General features: G+C 41.0%; 2 protein-coding genes across 4 annotated transcripts in view; both read left to right on the top strand.

Annotated features, from left to right (window-relative positions):
* Positions 1–4932, top strand: part of tmem131l (transmembrane 131 like) — a 32101-nt gene extending 27169 nt beyond the window's left edge. For 2 of the 3 annotated variants that reach the window (XM_047816142.1, XM_047816145.1), the window contains 12 exons: positions 83–268; positions 364–504; positions 889–1411; positions 1558–1688; positions 1914–2071; positions 2217–2381; positions 3138–3216; positions 3324–3409; positions 3511–3655; positions 3942–4021; positions 4136–4257; positions 4415–4932. In XM_047816142.1, the coding sequence (XP_047672098.1) occupies positions 83–268; positions 364–504; positions 889–1411; positions 1558–1688; positions 1914–2071; positions 2217–2381; positions 3138–3216; positions 3324–3409; positions 3511–3655; positions 3942–4021; positions 4136–4257; positions 4415–4699 (2101 nt within the window). In that variant the 3' untranslated portion in view covers positions 4700–4932. The remainder of the gene's footprint in view (positions 1–82; positions 269–363; positions 505–888; positions 1412–1557; positions 1689–1913; positions 2072–2216; positions 2382–3137; positions 3217–3323; positions 3410–3510; positions 3656–3941; positions 4022–4135; positions 4258–4414) is intronic. The other variant, XM_047816143.1, reaches the window with a different exon arrangement.
* Positions 4933–9104: 4172 nt separating this feature from the next.
* Positions 9105–18095, top strand: LOC125145075 (C-type lectin domain family 4 member E-like). Its single transcript, XM_047815631.1, has 4 exons — positions 9105–9137; positions 17392–17534; positions 17613–17719; positions 17812–18095. Exons 2-4 carry the CDS (start codon positions 17463–17465, stop codon positions 17951–17953), a joined length of 321 nt encoding a protein of 106 aa, XP_047671587.1. The 5' UTR covers positions 9105–9137; positions 17392–17462; the 3' UTR covers positions 17954–18095.
* Positions 18096–18123: the final 28 nt, after the last annotated feature.

Below are 18123 nucleotides of genomic sequence, written 5' to 3'. Positions count from 1 at the left end.
CACAGATGACGTAAGATTATAGTCTACAGAACGTGTAAAAATGACAGCCATCTTCTCACCGTTAGTGAATCTCTCATTTCAGGTTCACTCCAGACTTCACGTCATCGTGGGTGATCAGAGATCTGACCTTAATAACAGAGCGTGGCTCTTCCTTCCCCTTCACCCTGAACGTCACTCTACCGCACCACATGCTGCCGCTGTGCGCTCAGGTCGTCCCCGGGCCCAGCTGGGAGGAGTCGTTCTGGGTCGTCACACTCGTCTTCACCTGGTAGGGGACTCGTACATACACGTCCTTCAAGACACGATTCAACAATGTCTAAGTGTGTAACGATGTGTTTCTGTCCTGCTGTGATGTGGGATTAGCTTCTCTTTAGCCGGAGTTTGTCTCATGGCCTTCCACCAGGCTCAGTTCATCCTGAGAGAGTTTTCCACTCCAACACCTCGCAGTAACCATAACTCCAACCCCCGCGATAACAGCAGCCAGAACACTCCCAGCAACACCAGGTAACACTCAACACTCTGCCTTTCACACACACACACACACACACACACACACACACACACACACACACACAGAAATACTCTGTCTAACGACTGGTTGTTAAAATGCCACAATATTCCTCACACACCACATTGTGTCATCGACACAACTTAAAAAACTCAGCAAATAAAAGAAAGAAAAAAGGACGTTTAATTAAATAAATAGAATTAACTTAATAAGTTCAAAGAAATGACAACTTTTCTTTAAAATGTTTTAAATAATTACCAGATAAAAAGACCAGATCTTTCTTCCCCTTTGCATTGCCCTTTAAAAAAGGATTACAAGAAGATTTGTTTCGAACGATTCTCATCTTTGACGTGTGCGTTTTGTCGTATTTCCTCCTACAGTAAAGGAAAAGGCAGCTGCAAAAGTTACTCCGACACGAGCCACCCTTCCGATAAAGGGAAAGGGCGGGGCTCCACGTCCGTAGCCAACGGAACGGCTCGTTCCCAAACCTCCACCAGGAAGAGCTCCGGAGGCTTCTCCCAGCCTCAAAAGAAACAAACAAGAGTTTCATTCCTTTATAGATACAAGAGCAGCTCTTCAGCTAACACTAATGCTGCTAATGCTAATTCTACCCCTCCGATGGACGAAGAAATAGAGGAACAGACGTTCGACCCAGACCCCGAAGTCTGTAATAATAACAATAACGACGAGGCTTTAATAGAATCGGTACTCCACGCGGAACAGAAAGAACAGATCAGGGAGGAAAACACGTTGCCAGGAGATATGTTTCCCATGGAAACGCTTTGTGGATTTCCTGAAAGCATCACAGCCAATCACATGCCTCAGGCTCATGCAGACGGACAGGTGGAGAGCAGCTCCAGCCGTAGGAAAGATGAGGATAAAAGGGAAAACATAAACACTGAGGTATGCAGTTAAATCGTCTGTATCTCAAAAGTGTATGAAAGCTTATAAAGCTCCAATGAATGAGTTTAATACACTTTCGCATGTACATAGACACAAACTTTATGAAGGCTAAAGTGGACGTTCACGATCCTCTTGTGTTTTTATAGCCGAGAGAGAGCGACGGCTCTCAGAAGAAAAGGGCGGAAAAGGACTTTGAGCTCGCGGCGTCCACCGCCAACACCAAAACGAAGAAAAACTCAGGAAAGAACCGCAGGAAGCCTGTCGATACCATACCAGGGTGAGTAGACACATCGTATCCCGTAGGTGACGTCGGTTCTACACCATTATGCATCGATCAGAAATATATACGCCGGTCCAGAACGTGTACATGATCTCGTTTTTGTTGTCATGGTTACACATCAGCATGCTATCCATTCCTTTAATTCAGTTTTTAATTAGCGAACAAAATGCAAGTTTCATGCTTGGTTTAAAATAGTTAATTATTTCTCTGATTAACCGTCAGGCTTCCAGAGAGTGGAGCTACGATGATGACGGGGATCGAGAGGGAACCCGAATACAGAGAATCTCGTAACATAGCTAGAACTCGTAACCACTCGGCTAGCGTGAAGCTGGACATCCCCAAAGCAGTAGCAACAGTGGAGAGTCCCATTAAACAAAACGGTGAGGAAAGTCTTTATTCAGCATCATGCAGTCAGTGTGTATTGCTTTCTGTCACATCAAACATCTTTCTGTTTATGAGCAGCTGCAGTGAGTTACTGTGTGTGTGTGTGTGTGTGTGTGTGTGTGTGTGTGTGTGTGTGTTCAGGCGTGTGTTTTGCCAGACCCCGTCGGAAGGCCCCAGAGCGTCGGCTTCAGTGGGAGTCGGGCTCGGATTCTGGCAGCTCTTCAGGCAGCGTCAGGGCAAGCAGAGGATCATGGGGCAGCTGGAGCAGCGTGGAGGGAGAGAAAGATCCCAGTAGAGCACGACAGAGTGAGACACACACACACACACACACACACACACACACACACACACACACACACACAAAGACAGTAACATGATACTTGATATACATTTATAGCAAACATAAGTCTATATACTAGACTCTGTACATAACACACTCACACACTTAAACTCTCACACACACACACACACACACACTCTCTCTCAAACACACACATACCCACACACAAAAGACAGTGACATGACCTTGATATACATTTATAGCAAACATAAGTCTATATACTAGACTCTGTACATATCACACACTCACTTACACAAACTCACTCACTCACTCACACACTCGCACACACAGACTCTCACACACTCACTCACACACACCCACACACACACTTACCCACACACACACACTCTCACACACTCACTCACACAAACTCACTCACTCACACACACTCGCACACACACAGACTCACACACACCCTCACTCACACACACACACACACACACACACACACACACACACACACACAGACTTGCTGTAGGTAGTTTATATCTTTTATTATTTTTCTCACATTTCCCAAAAACAAAGCCATTGCTATATTAACAATTTTATAAGTACTATATAAACATAAAAGCAATCCATATTACAGCTATCACATACACACTCATCTGTAACATCAGCTTTAGTTCATTATTTAGAAATTACTCTTAAGACTTTTATTCTTCTTCTCTTTGCGTTTGCCTCCTCACACTTCTGTACCATAGTTTACCCTGTGTTCATTTCAGGAGATCCTGTGCAGTACAACATGTACACGACTGAGCGTGATGGTCATCCACCGGTGAAATGCACCTTTAAAGCTCAGAGGTAAAAGTGCGACCCATCAAAATGCCATCTTCTGCTCACACACTACACTCTATTAATTACGGCATATAATTTACATTTTCTGCTGAATATTAATGTGTGTTTTACAGCATGAACAATCTGTACTTGAACCCTGAAACTCCTGCTCTGTCTTCGAGCTTCGCCAACGTGGCTGCAGGTGTGGACAGAAGCTCAGGTAAGCACCGCTCGCCCACAACATGATGTTTAATACTGATTTGTAAACTTCACTTAGACGTCTTTACAATATAACAATACGGATTGGTGTCGTGTCCTCAGACTCGAGCGGAGCGTACGCGCCCGAGGAGACGTGGTCTGCTCCTTCTGTTCCTCTGACCAATGGGTTCAGGTACAACATGCCAGAACCACGTAGCACCTACAACCAGAACTCCAGCTCTAACACCAGGTCCAACTCCTTTAATGGGTACAGCGCGCACACACACACACACACACACACACACACACACACACACACATTGTTTGAGGAATGGATAAATAAATAGGTATAAAGACACACCCGAGTAGATGGGTAGATATGCAGAGAGTAATAAATAGATGTGTATTGAATGATTAATAAAGTGATATATGTTGGGTGGATATATGGATGATAGTTAGATGGATAGATAGAGATTGGATGAATGGATAGATGGATGGATGGACAATGAATAAATTGTGTGTGTTGATCTTATGCAATTATCTGCTCTTTCTAGAAGTTTCTTGTGGAATAATGCAGCCAGTCAGTGCAGCAACCCGTATTCTTATTGCCCCCCAAATAACTACATGTTATCAGGTAAAAGCCTCTCTCTTTCTCTCCCGCTCTCTCTTTCTCCCCTTCTCTCTCTCTCTATCTTCCTGTTAGAATAATAACAATTTATTTCATAATGCTTTGTTTTGTCCATCTAAGGAAACGGAAATTACCAAAACGGTTTCCCGTGCCGGGAAACTCAAACACAGGCCAACTGGAGTGAGGAAACACCACAAGAGGTCACTTCCTCTTGGGACATGACTAGCTGTGTAGGCAGCAAGGTGAGCTTCCAGAATATTCCACTTTTCTTAATGACGCAGAATCTATAGGTCACCTCAGTTTAATTCAGATGTTATTATGGTGAGAAAAGTCTGAGATTGTTATCTAAATCTATAAGCAATTTTACTCTCTATGTCTCTCTCCCTCGCTCTCTCTCAGCCATATTTCTCAGGCACACGGAGTCTGTCCCCGATCTCCTCCAGTCTGTTCGGCTCTATCTGGACTCCTCAGAGCGAGCCGTATCGGAGCCACTTCCAAGCTGAACGCTCCGTGCCTGTCTCTCCGGTGTCTCCCTTCACTCCAGAGCCACTTCCTCCTAAGCACTTCTCCAGCTTCAACCCGTTCGGTCCCCACATGCACCTGGACATCTGGAACAACTCGGCCTCTAACCGCAGCTCCAACTCTCAGCTCTCCAACGACTCGGGCTACTGTGCAGACACTTGACTGAGCAGGCCCGGAGCTCCGCCCACCGCATAAGGAAAACGACAACGACGACAAACAAGAATGTGGTTTTATTGATGACGGAGGAAAAAATGTGAATGTTTTTTCTTTTCTGTTTTATGTTCCATTTTTTCCTCGACATGATTCTGTTTGTGCAAAATTTAAGCTTTTTGTTGTATATTTTTCTAGATGTTTTGCAAACTTGGCCATAAAAAATAAAAAAAAAATCTTTTGTACTGACCTGTCCTCACTGTATTTGTTAAAAAAAAAAAAAGAGCTTTAATGAGCTAGAAATCTCAAAAATGTTTATCATTTCTCTGGTTATGATATTTTGTCATTTTAAAATGAAGACAGCACTTTGCAGGAAATCCAGTGCATCCCTGGTACCCCACAGTGTACATTAAAGCATGCAAATCCTCCATAGTTGATGTTCTAATGAAAGTAGAGTAGGGCGTTAGGGTTGAACAAGTGATTCTATGTTATACTGTATAAAATACAAGCTTTTGAAAAGGAGGAGGTGCATTTTCAGTTTGAATATTTATGAATATAATGTAATTCCTTATGATGGTAAAAGAGCCTTTTCAGTCTTGGGATATTTGTGCTTTGTCAAAGGATTTGATTTTCAATAGATAAAAAACATCAACTTGGAGCAAATTTCACATATACATGTACATATCCAGCTGAACTGTATTGGTGAAGATAATGGCTCATGTCTGAGTAAATTCATGGTTGATATTTAAGAGCTCATACTGGGTGAAGAGGTCTGGGGTTTAGTGAGGTTGAGGCAGACTCAGGGTTCTGTTCAGGACACCTGAGTTTTTACACTCCAACTGTACCACACCATATCTGCATGAAGCTCTGCGCTTTGTGTTCAGGGGCATCGTCGTGCTGGAACAGGTTTGTGCTTCTTGTTTCTAGTGAAGGGAAAGTGTAAATCTCTGGTACAAAGTCATTCTAGACAACTGTGGGGAAGAACCACATTATTATTATTAATATTAATGTGCTTGCTAAAGCACATTCTTATTCTCTTGCATACTTATTATTATATATAAATGAGGTGTCAAATCAACCGGCTCATTGAGGAGAGGTGTGCTCTGACTTCATACCTGCAAACTCACATGAGGTGAAAAAGGTGACAAGGTTCAACCCCCCCCCCCCCCAAGAAAAATTGAGAACTTAAAACGAAGCACTCTGACAAGAACATGAAGGGAAAAGACAACATTTGCTTTAAGTGAAAAAAGCACTTTTACTAATCCTATTTTTACCAAAATTTCTTGGAAATAATTTTTCTCTGTACAATTTGAGTGCCTTGGAACCTGTAAGCTGCTGATGTGCGTGACAGTCTCAATCCACTCAGTGCTACTTTGTCTGCAGCCAGAGCTTGGGTCAGCTTCACCATCACTGGGGCAAAGGTAAAAGAAAGTGAATGTTCTGCAAGAGTAGCGAGAACCATAGCCTAGACAAAAAAAAGATTAAAAGATGAAAAAAAAAAATTCGATTTCATCATTAAAACTTATTACAACCCTGTAACTGTATGGTTTAATATTTGTGAAATGTTATTGTAAAGCTAGTTGTAGCCTCTATGTATTTTAAATATGTATTTGATGTAGTTGATCTCTAGATGTTTATCCCACATTGCTATCTCCTGACTATTTACTATGGCAAATTTCAAGTAGCCTATCACTTTATAAATTTAGTGACCCAAAAACCTGAAAGGCTATTTAGTCAATACACACCTCTGCATTAGCAACTCTCTGAAATGTAGGTACAGGTACCCAAACTCGCTCTCTCATAGCTTCAGGGCCCTTAGGAGCAACTGCCCTTTGGGTTAGGACCGGAAGGACACTGGCTGTAGTCATTATAGTGCACACTTTTTGTCGGTGCACCTCGGTTTGGCAGTGTGCCAAGAGGGCATGAGAACCTTTGTTGCTGTAATTAATTTATTTCGAGCAGAGGCTGCATTTTGCATACCCTGCCTTATTATTTTTTTTAAAATACTGTGACAGCGGAAAGCTGTGCTGCACTCCTTTAACTTCTGTTTTGGTCTTAAACTTCAGCCAGGACCAGCTCCATCTGCACCTCAGCCCTGACTCAATCTGTGCTACATAAACAGCATCATCCTCTTTGAGCTCTCTCATTCTGCAACAGAACTGTCCAGATATCAGCTGGATTCATGGCTCCTTTTCCATCATCATTAAACAATGTTAGGGCCAACTCCAACAATATCCAGCTAATTTAAATAATCTGCCAGAGTTTATGGTTAATTTTAAAGCAGGGATGGCCAACTTGACAGTGAAGAGAGCCAGTTTGTTAATCCACATTGTTTTCGTGCTGTTCTGGTCCATGTAATGACAGATATAGACATATTTACACAATACACATTTATAGACGTAAAAAGCCCATGGCACATTATCAAATTTGTTTCTCTGAACTTTACGATTAAAAAAGGGGGTTCACCAAAAATGAATGCACCAAAAGTTGGTTTGCCATCCGCCATAAAAAGTCATTAGAAGTAGAGACGCGAGGCACCAGCTTGCTAGATGGTATACTACGCTGCTCCAAAACCACCGCCTAAGCACTACTTCGCCTAATTATTAGATGGAAGTAAGCGGTAACAACCCCCCCACCCCCCAACTAAAAACTCTTCGGATCTACACGATTCACACAAATGACATATTTTTATTAAAAACGGCGAATTTCTAACACAAATAAAATCACTATAAATCGTCTTGAATGCGATTTCCCCCCCAAATTTTTTTGGTTTGTTCCAATGGTCAGACATGTATTTATCATTGAGTCCGGAGAAAATTTAAGGTTTTATTATTGATATTAAGAGAATCTACTTTTTCAAAATATAATGCTGACATCTCTGTTTAAAACTTGGGAATCTACTAACAGATTCAGATTATTTTTATTTAATGCCATGTCAGCAATCAAAGCTATTTTCATGGCAAAAATTCAATTACAAAAACACAAATATAATATAAATATAACAATGTAAAAACAAATATCATATAAATACAATAAAAACAAAACAAATATAAACAGCAAGTCATGTCATATACATTTTTTTTAAACATACGATAAAAAAATCCAAAACCTTTTGAGGCATAATGTCATTAAATATGTCCTTAAGTGAAGTAACTTGATAAAAGAGCTTTCTGTTTGTGTTACGTCCAGGACAATCTAATAAAATATGTTTGACAGATAAGGGAATCTTACAGAACATACATAAAGTTGGGTCTTTTCAACTGTAATCTCTGAATGATGAAGGCATATATCGTTAACTCCTACGTGGAAAATTACCTTCGAGTACCTATGCTTGCCTAATACTCGCTATGTCTGATGCCCTGGCTCCGAGAATACACCTAACCAGTGCTGCTGGAGCCCCTAAAGGCCTAGCTAATTTCACATGAATTAACCCCTTTAAGCATTGCCCCCCTTTTGCAGCTTTTTCGCCTACATGACCTACCCAACAAAACGTGGTACAGCTCCCACATACTTTGACACACAGGGGTGAGCCTGGTCTCATTTGAAAGAAGAGTTTCTCTAGTTTCAGAAACTTTTCAGATTGATTCTAGGCCTTACTGCCACAAAGTTACAGGGGTTTGAATGCAGGTTTTCATTTCCGCCTGGGTTGTTTACCTGATAAACTGATTAATCTTATTTTTCTGGAACATGTTAGGGACCAAATAACAACTGAGAGTCATAGCCACATGTCTTGGCTTTCACCAAAAAAAAAATTTAAGTCAAAAGACCCAAAAATGGCTTCAATAAAAATATTTTTCTACGGACATGGTCGTCTGGTGCAGCGTTTTTGTGTACTTGTTTACTATATTGAAACTTTGAAATAAAAGGCTGCAGGCTCAGTCTGACAAGCCATAAACAAGCCTAGACTCTCTCTCTATCACTCTGGTGTGAAAACAGGCCTGTAACTTGACACCCTGATCTGTGAGAGGGACAAAAGGTCAGGGATTACGCAAGTAAAGCATGTCATATACCGTTGGAATCGCCTGCTTATTGGCTAAACGGCTGTATAGGTCCCAGCCCATTTCATTGCTATTGGAAGGAGTAATTGTCAGTCAAAGGCGGGTTCCCAAAAATTAGGTCATGCCACCATTGGCTTCTCAGCCGTCTATCTCTGCCATACAAGCACCGATTGGCTCAAATGAGGGCTTATTTGATTCGTTAGGACCTGGGCTATAAATATGACGTAGACTTTGAATTTTTGAATATCCCAATTAGGAGTTAGAGCGGCAAAACGAGATGATGGCGCACTTCTGTTTCCAGTTTTCAGAACACTAACGGAATATTTGCGGCGCGACCAGAGCGTTTTGGATTAAAAGGCTTACAGATTTCAATTCCTTGGACCTGTGTGGATTTTTGTGGATTATTTGTGTTGGAATATATTACCCCAGTGAAGAAAGAGACGCGTCTAAAGGTAAGGGAAAAACCGGTCTAGCGCCACCTAGGTCAGTTTTGTCCAAAAATTTTTTCTAATTGTATGAAGGCTGTGAATCATATTGTGCTTTGTGTGTGGGCTTAAAAAATTATTGAGAGTATAAACTTTACTAGGTAAATAGGTTTTTTCGTGGTTTTGAAGGATTTGATGCTTTAAAGTTGAATTGAAGCTTGTTTCTGGGTCATCCCCTAGTGGTCACTTCTACTTCCGTGCCGTGCACGGCACAGCGACCCGTAAGAGGACCCGTATGGAGTCTCCTATAACCAGAGCTCTTTAAAGTTCCTCAGTGGGTGCTTCACAGAGGAGCGCAAACCTGTTAGACATGTGAAGCAGAGAGATATGGTGCTCAATGGGCAAGCCTTAGCATAAACTTTGGCTTTGCGACTATGCCACCAAGTCATCACCCATTCGCCTCGCTGTAGGGGCTCTAATGCCAAAGTTAGAGGGTTACTAACTCCGCCTAAGGCATCCAGATTTTCCCCTACAGAAACTGCACTACTATCGCTATCCCTCTCTAGTGTGTGGCTGCGTACCTCTAAAGCTAAGATCTTCTTCGTCAGAGACAATTATCACAAATAAAATTAATGCTAATGATGGAGGAAGAATTAATAAACATGCTGCAGCTCACACACCTTTGACTTGAATCAGATCGGAATATTAAAAACATCAGATGATCATTTTCTCCGATAGCTGTTTGAAGACAGGAAACAAAAAAGCATCTCCCAAAGAAGAGGAACAAAATGATCTGTGATAAAAGTAAAGAATTTCGTAAACAAAAGGGACAATGTAAAATAACTAAAAAGAGAATATATATATATATATATATATATATATATATATATATATATATATATATTATATATATATATATAAATTAAAGCGCCTAGACAGGCATGACAATTCAAACACAGGAAGTGACGTCAACAAAAGCCATGCACAGAAAGAGTGAGTAATCAAAGAGTTCAGAAGAAAGAGAAAATGGGGCTTGGCAAATGAAGACTAGATTATAGCGCTCATTACTTGCATTACTTTGTAAGGACATGTCACTTCTGTATTGAAGTCTTCCATGTGTATTCATGAAGTGTCAGTTTAACACCGACATTGATCGTGTTTGTGCCCTCTTGCACGTGTTAAAAATACAACAGGAAATAGAGTTTGAACATAACTGTCATGAACGCGGAATAAAAACGGACCCAAACGCAAGATAGCAAAATAAATGGGGTTTAATAACAAAAGGACACGAAACACGACACGGACTAGAGACAGGACAAGTCAACAGTAGATTCCGTGCTGCACAAGGCAACGCGGCACACATAAATAGACAAGGTGATGACAATGGGAAACAGGTGTGTAGAGATGGGAGGAGCGAGCAAAGGCGGGGCAGACACGTGACAAAGAACATAAACAAATGCACGTGGCCAAAGTCCGGGCTGAGTCCTGACCGTACAAGCGCAAACCCCCACACAAGTCCAAAACACCAAGAGGGGGGAAAAGACCTCCACAGAACCGAAAAAATCCACAGAAAAATCCATGGGGCAAAACACGGGCCTGCAACACCCCCGCGAACAGGAAGTGGGGCGACGTCCTCCACGGAAACCAAATGTGAAACGACGCCCCCCACCGGACAAGTGTGGGGCGATGTCACAGGACACTGAAAAAACAAAAAACACTCGGGTTGGTGACATGACCCGCAACCAGGAAGTGGAGAAACCAGATGCGGAGCAGCGTCCCTCACTGGAAAAATGCGGACCGATGTCACCAAAACCGCGAAGTACAGGGAAAAATAAATAAATAAATAAATAATCCAATAAGAAAAAAGAAAATGCTCCCAATGGGCCAGTCGAGGCTAAAGCTATCCTGTTGGGTCCTGGTGCAGCGGAATCTTCTGGCATGAACGCGGGATAAAAACGGACCAAAACGCAGGATAGCAAAATAAACGGGGTTTAATAACAAAAGGACACGACACAGACTAGAGACAGGACAAGACGACAGTAGATTCCATGCTGCAAAAGGCAACGTGGCACAGATAAATAGACAAGGTGATGACAATGGGAAGCAGGTGTGTAGATACGGGAGGAGCGGACAAATGCGGGGCAGACACGTGACGAAGAACATAAACAAGTGCACGTGGCCAAAGTCCGGGCTGAGTCCTGACAACAACACCCATACACCCAGTTACTTAGGCAGTGTTTCTTCAGGCAGACACTGTGAAAGTAGTTTTAGACGATTATATATTGATTGCAAGAACTGATAACTACAGCAGTGAAAGATCAGGCTTACTGTAAAGAAAAATGGAGTAGATTGAGGAGATTTATGTAGATGTAGAGGTTGTTGCAGACAACAAAGTTGATTCCAAGCATTCATATGAAGATGTTTATGTGAATACGGACAATTTACAGACCCAGACAGAGGCTTCAAGCCACCTAAGAGCTCAGGTAAAGAAAAAAATATGGATTAAAATAAATAAATATATACAATTAAAGTTTAAAATGAATTTGAAACTAGATTTGTAAATTTCGTCATGACAAACTTTGATGTTGGCTGAGTGTTGAGCATCATCGAAATACCTGTGACGCAAAATCACATGTCGATTTTGTGGTAATTTTGTAATTCTGGGGGTGGGGCTGCAGGTGACATCACTTGATGTCATCCAAATACCCCTGAGGAAGTTCCCCTCCTTGTTATTCATTGTTATTCCCCTCATTGAGTGTTTTGATATGTCACATGTCAGTGTCGCAGATGGGGCTGCGGGACAACCGAAAAGCCAATTTAAAACTTTGTTCAGAGTATCCCCCTAAAGGAGCTGGCAGAATTTGGTGTAGATAGTTTGAAAGCTTTCAGAGTTATCAACCTCCAAAGTTTTGAATGGGATTGTATGTAAAAAAAAAACTGGAAGTACCAGAACACCGATCGCTTAGAAAATTAAATTAAATGAGGAATCGAAAAGAAAAAGTCTATAATTTGTCTTTAATTATGGAGGGGAACACTTCCCAAGCACACACGGAGCAGTAGTGTGGTTCTCAGGGCAACAGACATGGGTCTTCAAAAATGTATGCTGGGAGTGGCAGTGAGGAAGAATCCAAGTCATATATAGTTCAAGGTCTGTGTGTGTGTGTGTGTCAGGAGCTTGACCACCAGAGAGCGGGCTGGCAGGTGTTTCCTCATCTCACACTGTGTTGTGTTGATGTGGGCCGGTACTTAATCCTTACCTGTTAAACTTGATTAGATGTCCTATATATGCCTGTTCTGTTGTCTTTGTATTTTGGGAGTCATTGTTGCATGTTTGTGTGGCAAAGTTGACTGCATTTCCATGTTTCTGTATTATGTCATGTCATGGCCCCAACCCCAATTTTATCAACTCTACACTGTCTACCTGTTAAGTATAGAATTGACTACAAACTGCTGCTACTTTCGTACAAGACTCTTAATGGTTTAGCTCCCATGTATCTAACTAGTCTTCTAACACGTTACAATCCTTCATGCTCTCTGAGATCACAAAACTCAGGACTTCTGCTAGTTCCCAGGATATCTAAGTCTACTAAAGGTGGTAGAGCATTTTCTTATTTAGCTCCCAAACTTTGGAATAGTCTTCCTGATAGTGTTCGGGGTGCAGACACACTTTCCCAGTTTAAATGTAGATTAAAAACTCATCTCTTCAGTCAGGCACATAATACATCCCATAATATCATGCACCAGTACATCAGACCAGCACATTTTTATGAACAGCAGATATGTTAATCCCTTTCCACTGCTTCTCTCTTTGTACCCATCCCGAGGCATCCAGACACTGTACCAGCTCCCAACGTCCTCTGTGGGACGAAGCCTTTGGACGTCCACTGAGCCGAGGCCGACTCTAAGAATCCTGAGACATCTCCAGTTAGACTCTGTGGTACTCAGGAGATCAGAAGTCCTTGAACCTCACACCAATACAACATTTAACTGACTGTATATTACAATCACACCCCAGTGTCACCCATATGCGGATGGGTTCCCCCTTGAGTCCGGTTCCTCTCAAGGTTTCTTCCTTTACCAATTTAAGGGAGTTTTTCCTTGCCACTGCTGCCTGAGTCACCTCAGACTTGCTCATAGGGGAATAAATACATACACACTGTGAACTATATACATCTAATAATAATCTAGAATTTTTATTCTGTTAATTCTTATTTCTTTTATTATTCGTTATTTCCTTTATCATTAATTATGTTTACCTTCTGCTCTGTGTTTATGTTCTGTAAAGCTGCTTTGAGACAATGTCTATTGTAAAAAGCGCTATACAATTAAACTTGAATTGAATTGAATTGAATGTCATGTCATGTCAGGTTAACCGTGCAGTGTGTGTCTCGTGTTTTGTTTACGTTTTGGTTATAGTCCAGTGTGTTCTTTAAAACTGTGTTTTCCCTACTGCTAGTAAAAACACACAAAGCTTAGAATTAGTAACAGCACCACTCGGTGCTGTTACAACAGTATCACTCGGAGTAAACAGTAACAGCAATTGCATGCTAAACGTGATCAGGACTTGACTATCCTCTTTAATTCTCCACCATTTTTTTGCATTTAATGCAAAACATTTCTGTTTAATGTCTTGAACTATTTACATTTGTTATGAGTGTGTGTATATGAGTGAGTATGTGCATACCCGTGTGCAAGTGTGTGTGTGTGTGTGTGTGTGTGTGTGTTTGCGTGTGTGTGTGTGCGTGTTTGTGTGAGAGAGAGAGAGAGAGAGAGAGAGAGAGAGAGAGAGAGAGAGAGAGACTGGGGGTGGGGGGTGGGTGAGTGAGTGTGAAAGTAGAGTGACAGTATAGGTGCAATGATGAACTTAAAAGAGATTCTTCATCAGTTCCACATAAGCAAATCTTGTGCTGTGTAATGTCCCTCCCTTTATTTCTGATTAAATAATTGTTATACAGCTTTCTAGGGAAAAGTGACTGAAAATCAACATCTAGTGCTTTGTAGGAGTACGTTTGTTACGTACATAATGTATGGACGAACTAAATGCTTTAAATACAGCATTACTGTGTCTTCTGTTTTAAATGCATTAAAAAAAAGGGCATCTTGTCTGTATCTGTAATGAGAGTCAGTTACTGAGCACCCAGGACAAGACACAACTCTAATAGTATCCATCCATCCATCCAACATTGGCCCCTCAATCTGTCTTTCCAGTTCTAGAAATAGTGGCACATATTTATTCAATTCAATTCAAGTTTATTTGTATAGTGCTTTTTACAATGGGCTTCATCTCAAAGCAGCTTTACAGAACATAAACATAGAACAGTAAGTAAGGACATAAGGAGAAAAAATAATTAATATAGTAAAAAAATTAAGATATATATAGTTCACAGTGTGTATGTATGTATGTATTTATTCATCCCCAATGAGCAAGTCTGAGGGAACTCAGGCAGCAGTGGCAAGGAAAAATTCCCTTAAATTGGTAAGGAAGAAACCTTGAGAGGAACCAGACTGAAAGGGGAACCCATCCGCATATAGGTGGAACTGGGGGTGAGATTACAAATACAGTCAAACAAGTGTTGAATTGGTGTAAGGATCACATGGAGTTCAGATCTCCTCTTGGTATCATAGAGTCCAACTTGAGATCTGTAGATGTCTCAGGATTTTCTTAGAGTCAGCCTCATCTCAGTGGAATCTCATAAAGTCCCCATAAAGAATCTCATAAAGTCCTCACTAATGAACTGTGACGGAATAGTGTGTTCAGATTTCTGTTTTTTTGTTAAACTAGCCACTGTGCTAAATAAAAACCTGGGATTGTTCTGGTTATTTTTTATGAGTTTGCTCAGGTGCTCAGCCCTAGCAGCTTTTAGAGCCTGTCTGTAGCTGGACATACTGTCCTTATACGCTATTCTAAAAACCTCTAATTTAGTTGATTTATGCTTTTAATCTGAGAAGGCTCTTTACAACGGAGGTGGAATAAGGCTAAAACACAAATTAAAGTATTTTGTCAACAGTTCATTCAAAATCACATCATAAGTGACATTGTTAAATCTCTGAAAGGTCTGGGGATAGGGATAATGAAACTCCATCATTTGGAGGCCACAATAATCTCATTTTTCTCATTCTCATCTTTTTTTTTTAAATAAGGAAAAACCTTTTGACTGGGATGGTGTTGGAAGCCTTTTGTTTCAATACAGGTTTTATTGCCATTATCTGAATGGAACTGAAGTTCTATGTGGTTTATGTGCCCTTTTGAGAGTATACAGAGGTATCAGATAAGGATGTGTTGTATAGTGATTGAACCTCTTATATAAACTGAGAAGTCAGCTTTGTTGTTTGAATATACCACAATCCAATGGTTCTCTTTGTCTCCCAGCATATGCAGATGACCTGGTGGTAATGGTAGGGCATCACAGACAAACAAATATTTTAATTGATATTTTAAAAGATGATATTTTTATCATCTGCTAAGGTCAACTGGGCCAAAAGTTAAGCCATTTTAGCTGGACAGTGGGGGTGGACAGCCTTCACTACCAGGAGGTCTGGTGTGTTATCAAATACTTGGGTTAAATATAGATACAATAAGTTAAAATAAACATAGGATTGCAGATATGAAAGACACAGTTGTAGTTTTAAACATATTTACAACAATATTTACATCGCAGTATACATGTGCAAAGTGGCAGTAGATAATGACTATGAAGAACCTTCCGAATCTAGAGTATAACCAGTGTCTAACCAGTAACTTCACTCGCTAAGTGCCTCCTTAATTGAAAGGAGTTTCTGGTTTCCCATGTCATAATTTGCCTCTGCCTGGGTCAGTTTACAGGAAAAAATGTCACATCGGTGGAGCTTCCCTGGACTACCATCTTTGAGACAACACGGCCCCTATCCCACAACAGGAGGCGTCTACATCGACAACAAAGGGGAGATCGGGGTCAGGGTTATGTAAAATAGGTGCGGTGGTGAAACGTTGTTTGAGCCGCTTTTAGATGACACTGTTGAGGTGTGGCCCTGATGAAGCTGGCTTCCAGAACATCCTCAATGCACTCTTCCATCGCCTTGGCTTCTGGTAGCCATTACAGTCAAATTCGGGCCTTGGTTGGGGTGGTGTTGGGCAGGAGCTTTATGGCGCAGTCCCATGGGCAATAAGGGATAGCTAGTTTTCACCTTCCTTTTCACGTTTCCTGAAGGCCTCCTTGAGGCATTGGTACTCCCAGGGAATGTTCACTGTACACAGATGTTGGGACTTTCCACCGACATAGTGCAACACCTGGTTTTGTGTGTGTGTGTGTGTGTGTGTGTGGGGGGGGGGTCGTTGGAAACAATGGCGAATAAACTGGGGTGTTCATTGGGTCAGTTCTTTGTTAGACTTATAGAAAATCAGGTTATGATCCACTTTAATTGACAAAGTATCCTGTAATGAAGACTGAGTAGAATCTGTGTATGGTAAAATGGAACACTTATAAAGAACAGGCAAACAATTCAAAACAGTAACACAAGGGGTAAATCATGAGGCAAGCAAAAGGTTCAGCAACAATTAAAACAGGCAAAATAACTTAGAATGCAGAAAATACTTATGATACTAGGATTTGAGTTCACTTCATGTATACAAATGTTATAACAGTATAGACTGTTCAGAAAGGTTAGTTTTACATGCTTGTGCATTCCATAGTCATAGCAAATGCCATAGTACCTCAGGGTATGAGTGAATTGGGGTGAATTAACAGATTTCAGATTTTAATATACAGTCCCTCACAAGCCTAACCAACACTTCAATGCAGACTTCCCCTTTTTTGGACTGATGTTTTAAGACAGTACTTTTTCTAGACTAGATTCATTTAACAGAAAACAGATCAAGGCTTTCCTTAGTTTAATGAATCATCAACTCAAAGCTCAGCAATACAACATAGAGCTACTGAGGCAGATACAGGAGGTGCCATTTTCACAGAGCATTTATTCACAACATGGCACACAAGTTGTCCAGGTTGTCCAGTTGTGCCCGAATGTAGAGGGATCTGATTGGCCAGGGACAGGAGTCCATTAGAGGAAGAAAAAGATAAGGCAAAATATATTGTTTTGGGCTCAAATAAGAAGAAAATATTGACAACGTACAGTAGTTCAAATTGATTTTGGACAAACTGGTCAAATTGGACAATAAAGAGGGTCACTAAATAACTCATTATATGGATGTTTTTTCTGTTTTAAATATGTTTCCTTTTTATTCTTCTGTTGTGGATTTGTAAGTATTATGAAAAAACACAGCTCTGTGTCAAGTCTCCATTAGGAGGAAAGACTACAAGAAGCCAATGTTACAGACTGACTGCAGTGTGTTTGCTGGTGCTGTGTGTTCTTCTGATGACTGCAATCACAATTCAGTGGATCAAATTCAACACACTTGATGCTGAAGGCCACCAGTTAGAGGAACAGGTGTGAGAGAGAGAGAGAGAGAGAGAGAGAGAGAGAGAGACTCTGATTTATTCTAATATTTTATTCCAACCCTGACAGGAGTTCCTCAGTAAATTGCGGTGCAGCAGAAAAGCCTGGATTGGTCTAAATGACAGAGAATCTGAGGGAGTGTGGAAGTGGCCGGATGATACACCACTGACCACTGGGTAAGAAATCACTGAACTGAAATGTTCCCATGGTGATGAGTTACTGACTGACTGAAATAAAACACACCAGATCCTTTGATTCTCTCCTTCAGGTACTGGGGACATGGTGAACCTAACGATAAAGATGAGCACTGTGTTATCACAGGTGAAAAGTCTGATTCTCTCTGGACCTGGGCTGATTATCCCTGTCATCATGAGTTTATTTGGATCTGTGAGAAGACAATCTTTATCTAACAAAAAGCATTCAACTGAATTTACATTGTTACATTATTGTGTCTGAAAAATCCTCAGCATCATAATTTTGCCTGTTTTTCTAGCAGCGACATGGAAGCATGAATTAAATGAAATTCCCAATTAAATGAAACGAGGAATTGAAAAGAAACAGTCTATAATTTGTCTTTATT

The sequence above is a fragment of the Tachysurus fulvidraco genome, chromosome 7 (genome assembly GCF_022655615.1).
Source record: "Tachysurus fulvidraco isolate hzauxx_2018 chromosome 7, HZAU_PFXX_2.0, whole genome shotgun sequence".
NCBI classification, from domain to species: Eukaryota; Metazoa; Chordata; class Actinopteri; order Siluriformes; family Bagridae; genus Tachysurus; species Tachysurus fulvidraco.
Note: the sequence above shows the minus strand (reverse complement) of the source record. Positions and strands in the feature narration are given on the sequence as shown.

Coding starts and splice junctions, on each gene's coding strand:
- LOC125145075 (XM_047815631.1), top strand. CDS start 17,463: ATGACTGCAATCACAATTCAGTGGATCAAATTCAACACACTTGATGCT. Junction 17,535..17,612: donor GCCACCAGTTAGAGGAACAG/GTGTGAGAGAGA, acceptor CAACCCTGACAG/GAGTTCCTCAGTAAATTGCG. Junction 17,720..17,811: donor GATACACCACTGACCACTGG/GTAAGAAATCAC, acceptor TCTCTCCTTCAG/GTACTGGGGACATGGTGAAC.